This window comes from Montipora foliosa, chromosome 6 (genome assembly GCF_036669935.1).
Source record: "Montipora foliosa isolate CH-2021 chromosome 6, ASM3666993v2, whole genome shotgun sequence".
NCBI classification, from domain to species: domain Eukaryota; kingdom Metazoa; phylum Cnidaria; class Anthozoa; order Scleractinia; family Acroporidae; genus Montipora; species Montipora foliosa.
In genome coordinates this window covers 8,938,897-8,945,125 of record NC_090874.1, presented here as the reverse complement: position 1 = coordinate 8,945,125, position 6,229 = coordinate 8,938,897, and the positions used below count along the sequence as shown (strand labels likewise).

Here is a 6,229-nt window from a genome sequence, read left to right as displayed (position 1 = left end):
AAATTTGATTTATACAAACGTCTTGCCTTGATTTGATTTCTTTACAGTATCATCAATTAGTGTTCCAGCGCTAATACAGTAGACACTTAATTATCATTATTTAATAATTACTCCAGCTTACCCCTCTCAAAAGCAAACCCCTGACTTCATTACAGCTGATTAAATTTAATTTGTGGAGGGCCATAAGTTAGAAAATAGACATCAGTTAGTTATGCCACCCTCCTTAAACAAAGCTCGTTTATCTTATTCCTGACTTCCTGAAGCGGAAATAAAAATTGTTTCGAGGGCTTTTACGTCAATTGAAGACGAATCCTCGAATCAACCCACGGCAGTATAAAAGGTAACATTTCTTGGTCGGGTATAACTGACGCTGAAACAGATTGTTCCAAAACGTCTAATTATCGCCTGTCTGATGAGGAAATAGTGACAATCTTATAGGTTTCACAGAGGTCATAGTTATTACTTAGACAGATAAAATTAAAATTAAAATGTCCTTATTCTTACCTTAAATTCAATAAAATCAACGATTTGGTATGGGAGAGGCGTATTAAAAATTCTAGAAAATTATGGAAACATATGATCATAATGATCTTGATTTTCTCATGTTTTATTGCTGCAGCAGTGCTACTGATATCAGCCACACCGGAAATAATTTCATTTGAAATGGACAGTATTCTCCAAAAACTGAACAACAGTCGGCAATGTGAAAGAGCGTTCATATTCGGGAATGCAGCTGTCTTTTATAACACAATAAAAAAAAGACTTACAAGCTTTGGAAAACCATCTCATGGAAATAAGTTCTCTACCACGATGGTAGGGGCCTTGTACTCGTCAAACATCGCCAACATTGTCTTCAACGCCGTATTGTGCTTCTTTGCCATAACGTTGAATGGTGCCACAATCTACGCCTTGAGAAATACTCCCTCTGTACCAAAGCCTTTGAAAGCATTGCTACTGAGTTTGGCCGTTTCTGATCTTGGTGTCGGCATACTGGGTCATTCATTGTACATCACACGTCTCGCCCTAGAGTTGCAAGCAAATCCCACAAGTTTTCTAACTTTTTACACAGTTTATATAACTGTGAGCAGTCAGTTCGCTTATGCTTCGTTCTTCGGTGTTCTGTCTTTAAGCTTGGACAGATTCTTGGCGATCCATCTACACCTCAGGTACCAGGAACTTGTGACTTACCAACGAGTCGTAACAGCTGTGATCTCGGTTTGGGTCTTAAGCGGACTTATCCCGTTAATTTGGCCGCAAATCCCGATTCATATCGCATATGTGTTAATTGCCATCGTCGTTGTATCGTGTTTCGTTGTCTCGGGAGTTCTAAACTCCAAGATATACGCAACCGTGCGACGCCACGCTCATCAAATCCATTCCCTTCAAGTGCAGCCCACAGTACAAGAAAATGCGCCTAATGTGACAAACGCCAGCAGGCTGAGGAAATCTGCCTTCATGACAATTCACGTCTACGTCTTGTTTTTGGTGTGCTATCTGCCAAACATTTGTGTTCTGGGGTTTATCAGCGTTTATCCTAGTCTCGCTGCAAAGGCAGTTCACCAATACACTTCTACTCTGGTGTTGTTAAATTCATCTGTGAACCCACTAATTTACTGCTGGAAATTGAGAGGTGTTCGACAAACTATAATGAACACGCTGCTACACGCAATTTCCAGCCAAAACTGAAGCTTTAACTTCTACAGAGCTGTTCAGACTTACAAACGGCACCCATTCGATATTCGAGGGTGATGACATAAACCGTATAAAGGAACTATAAAATCCGACACGACACTATTGTCAAATTGACTTATGGTATCAGATTGTAACAAGTATTTTAAGGAGTGTAAGCCCTCGAAGAGCTGTTGTTCGTATCTTTAACAACTGGTAAGAAAGGAAATTATTGTGCCAATAAAAATGGTATTTGTATTAGTGGTGTTAATAGGACTGAGTGGAGTCCAACTTGGTCTGTAATCATACGAGTGAAAACAAAATCGAACGACCGCGTAGCGGGAATCTTATTTGTTTATCACGAATATGATTACAGACCAAATTGGACGACACGAAGTCCTTCTACCAATTAATCATAACAATTACAATTTTCGAAAAAAGAAGAAGAGCCAAGTTACGAAAGAAAGAAAAATTTGCATTAAAAGACTGACAAAGCAGGCGTAAGTTGTTTAATGTCGATCTGAAAGAAAGAACAAAAAAGAAACAAAGAAAGCCCCAATTTAGGGGTCTGTTTCTATGGTGATTGAAACCAAGGACCAAGGTTGTGTTTGGTTGATTTAAACTACAATTTTGAATGTGATTTTCTTATTATACTGTCCGATAGCAAACTGTCTGACAACAACTTGGAAAGTGAATTAGTGGGAAATACAAGTTTTTTAAACCAATCACAATCGAGGAAATTACAATTATTATTAAGTACCTACAACGTTTCATGATATATGGTTCAAGTCGAAGATTGACATAATTCATTCATTCATTCATTCAAAAACACAATACACAAGTAGAAATTAATAATAACTTAAAGACGATAGACTACTAATGTTTAAGGTGGTAATAACAAGGAAGCCAATATAGAAGCCGGGGACTTATGAGCTATAGGTTTCCTGACAACATAGGGTACATCATACAAATTATTGGGACAGCATAAAGTATGGAATGTATTATTTTAAAAACAAAAGAAAAGAAGAGGAAAGAAGAAGTATGCAGCTCAACAAAGAGTATATTTGAATGAGAAAGAAGGAATTCAGTTTTACGTCTTTTGCCAAACAAAAGGATGCTTTCACTGTTTTGAATTTCAGGACTTAACGAGTTGAAAAACATATGTCCTTGAAACCGAATTGAGAAGTTTCAGATATTAATTCGACAGGGAGGTATGTAAAAAAGGTTGCAATTTCTAGTATAATGCGAATGTAACTGGCTTGCAAGAGTAAACATATCACTAAAATAATTAGGAAGTAAACCTCTTTTAAAAATATACATAAATTTAGCTATCTGGTATAAATAATGTCAGAGATTTTCAAAATCTCCTGTTCTTTAAGAAGAACATCAGTGTGAGAATCGAAAGAAAGTTTAGATATTATTCTTATTATCTTCTTCTGCAGAATAATAACGCGACTTAAATTTCTCTGATATGTCGATCCCCACACTGATATACAATATATTAAGAAAGGGTAAACTAGACTATAGTACAAACAGTGTAAGGAAGTTTTGGGGAGGCAAAAACTTGACTTATAAATAATGCCTATAGATTTTGATATTTTTCTGGAGACGCTAAGAATGTGAGGTTTCCATGACAAATGCTCATCAAGGATAACACCTAGAAATACTGTTTCTTTCACACAATGTTATTGTTGTCAATTTGAATAGATAGAACAAGTGTTTGCCTTCTTTGGCGTGGTCCAAAAAGCGTAAAATTCGATTTTTTAAAGTTAGTTGACAGCTTATTAGCTCGACACCACTGTGTTTATTTACACATTTCAGAATTTAGGGTTTCAGAAAGTAAATTAAAATCTTTGTGAGAAAAAAAATATGTTTGTGTCATCACCAAAAAGAATAAAGTCCACCACCTTTGACAAAATGCACAGATCATTTATACAGAGCAGAAAGAGAAGGGGCCTAGTATAGAGCCCTGAGGCACCCAACACTTAATTTGGCAATACTCCGAACAGATACCATTGAATTCCACATATTGTTGTCTACCGCTTAAATAGCTTTCAAACCGTTTAAGTGCGGTGCCTCGAACACCATAATGTAGAATATGGTGATCAACGGTGTCAAAGGCTTTAGACAAGTCTATAAAAATACCAACTGTATATTCCTTATTTTCAATAGCAGAAGAGATTTTGTCATACAAACAAGCAAGAGCATAAGCAGTGGAGTGATGTTTGCGAAAACCATACTGGTTATCAGAGAGAATCTTAGAAACATTGAGAAACCTTCAAAGATGATTGTACATAACTCTCTCTAGAATTTTTAGAGAATGCAAGTAAAACAAAGACGGGTCTGTAATTTGTAAATATATCCTGTTCACCAGATTTAAATAGAGGAATAACTCGAGCAATTTTCAATTGATTTGGTACAATACCAGAGGTGATGGATAAGTTAATAATGCTAGTAATAGCGAAAATTATTTTATCAATACATGATCTTTAATTAAGTTCATAGAAATATTGTCATGACCTACCTCAACGACAAGTATAGCACATATTTCAATAATTTCTTCCTCACTTGCAACTTCTAGAAATATTGAATTGAGTAGTTTTGGGGATAAAAAAGAACTATGCGACTTCTCTGATGCAGGAATCTTGCCAGCTAAATTACGGCCAATGTTGGTAAAATATTTACAAAAAAGATTAGCTATTTCCTTTGGATCGGAAATGTCATGAGAATCTGCCTTAAATACGGATAGTAAACCACGCTTTCCATAAAGCAGGTTAACGAAATCTGTACCTTGCTCCAAAATATAACGTAGCATTATCGCAAGTATTTCGCGATTATTCCGTCTTGTTCACCTTGTACAATATGGGCTAACTATCCCGTAACTGGATGGGTATGAACGGTTTTAAAGTAAAAAAATAAAAAAAAGATTATGGTTCATTGTTACATGCTCAAGGTGTCGTAGAAACCTAAAATGTGGTGATTTCACGTTAATTGCAAAAAATACACTGAAATTCTTGTAGAGCACATGCGATTATGTTTCCTTTTTGAACCAAGGCTGTTTTTTTTTTTTTTTTAATTATTTATTGATTTACATTGCTTTAATTGCTTCGTGGGAGGCGCGGTGGCCTCATGGTTAGAGTGCTCGACTCCGGATCGAGTGTTCCGGGTTCGGGTCCTTGCGGGGACATTGTGTTTTGTTCTTGGGCAAGACACTTTACACTCACGGTACCTCTCTCCACCCAGGTGTATAAATGGGTGCCGGCGAATTGCTGTGGGTAACACTGCGATGGACTAGCATCCCATCCAGGGGGGAGTAAACTGAATACTCCCAGTCGCTTCATGCTAATGAAACCGGAGATAAGTGTCGGCCTGATGGGCCTTCTGGCTCGTAAACAAAGACTTTACTTTGTAGATTGCTTTGTGGCGTGTTCGTTGCCGCAGCCGTCGTGCTTTCTTAAATTCCCGAACGACGTGAAATAACCAAATTTGAGGTTATGTGGATGACGCGAGCACCTGACGATGAATATTAATTTTCAATTTATGGTGGAAATTAGTCAAAAAAATCGAGGAACCTACGGAAGCTATGAAAGCTCCTAAGGGACATTTTAGTTCTTTTGTAAAATGTGACTTTGTTTTTTTGTCTTTCCGAAAAACGAAGTTTGTTTTTCGAAATTAAGAGAATTTCCGAAATTGCTGAAATTGGAGTTTATGGAATACACGCCAACTGCCATATTCACAACTTTAAAAAAAAAAAGAATCACATTTCCACGATGATCGTCGCGCAGTCATGCAACGTTCACATTTGCTTGTTTGTTCGTGTTGTTGTCAATGAATTTCATTAAGGCACGCAATCATACGAATCACGTTATAGAGCAAGCAAGGCGTGACTATTATTTCAACCTTATTAATAAAAACGATTGTTATCAAAGAAAGACGGCCAGTGCACTGCTAGGAGGGTCGTCACAGGAACAATACCCCAAGCACTTTGGCCCTACTTTGCTTGCTAATGATTTCGGGAGATTCTTTATACAAAAGATCGATGTCATTCGCTCAAAGCTGGATAGAATTCACTCTTCATTGAATCACCCTCACCATTCGATCGGAAGTAGCATTCAAGAGTATTCGTTTGCTGGCACACCCTTCAATAACTTCCAGCCAATATCGTCTAAAGGTATCAAAAAGCTGCAGCTGGTGATGAATGCCCCAAACAAGACCTGCGACAATGACCCCATACCTACCAAGATTGTTAAAGACTGCATTAACGAACTCCTACTGACCATTTCCAACATGGTTAATCTTTCGTTCAGTAGTGGTCACTTTCCGGATATTTGGAAAGAGGGTTTAGCCCAGACCAAAGTTAAAGAACGCCAACATGGATCTGATAAAGAAAAATTACCGCAATCATGCTTTCCTTTCAAAAATCACTGAAAAGGCAGCTGCACTACAAATCTCCGATCACCTGTCGTCCAATCAGATGTTTCCTGAATTTTAATCAGCCTACCGAAAAAATCACAGTACGGAAACTGCCTTACTGAGCATGCGCAACGACATACTCGTCAAC

General features: G+C 37.5%; 1 protein-coding gene across 1 annotated transcript; it reads left to right on the top strand.

The window, feature by feature from the left end:
* Window positions 1-585: 585 nt before the first annotated feature.
* Window positions 586-1,686, top strand: LOC138004990 (melanocyte-stimulating hormone receptor-like). Its single transcript, XM_068851287.1, has one exon. The coding sequence runs from the start codon at window positions 586-588 to the stop codon at window positions 1,684-1,686; it is 1,101 nt and encodes a 366-aa protein (XP_068707388.1).
* The last annotated feature ends 4,543 nt before the right edge of the window (window positions 1,687-6,229 follow it).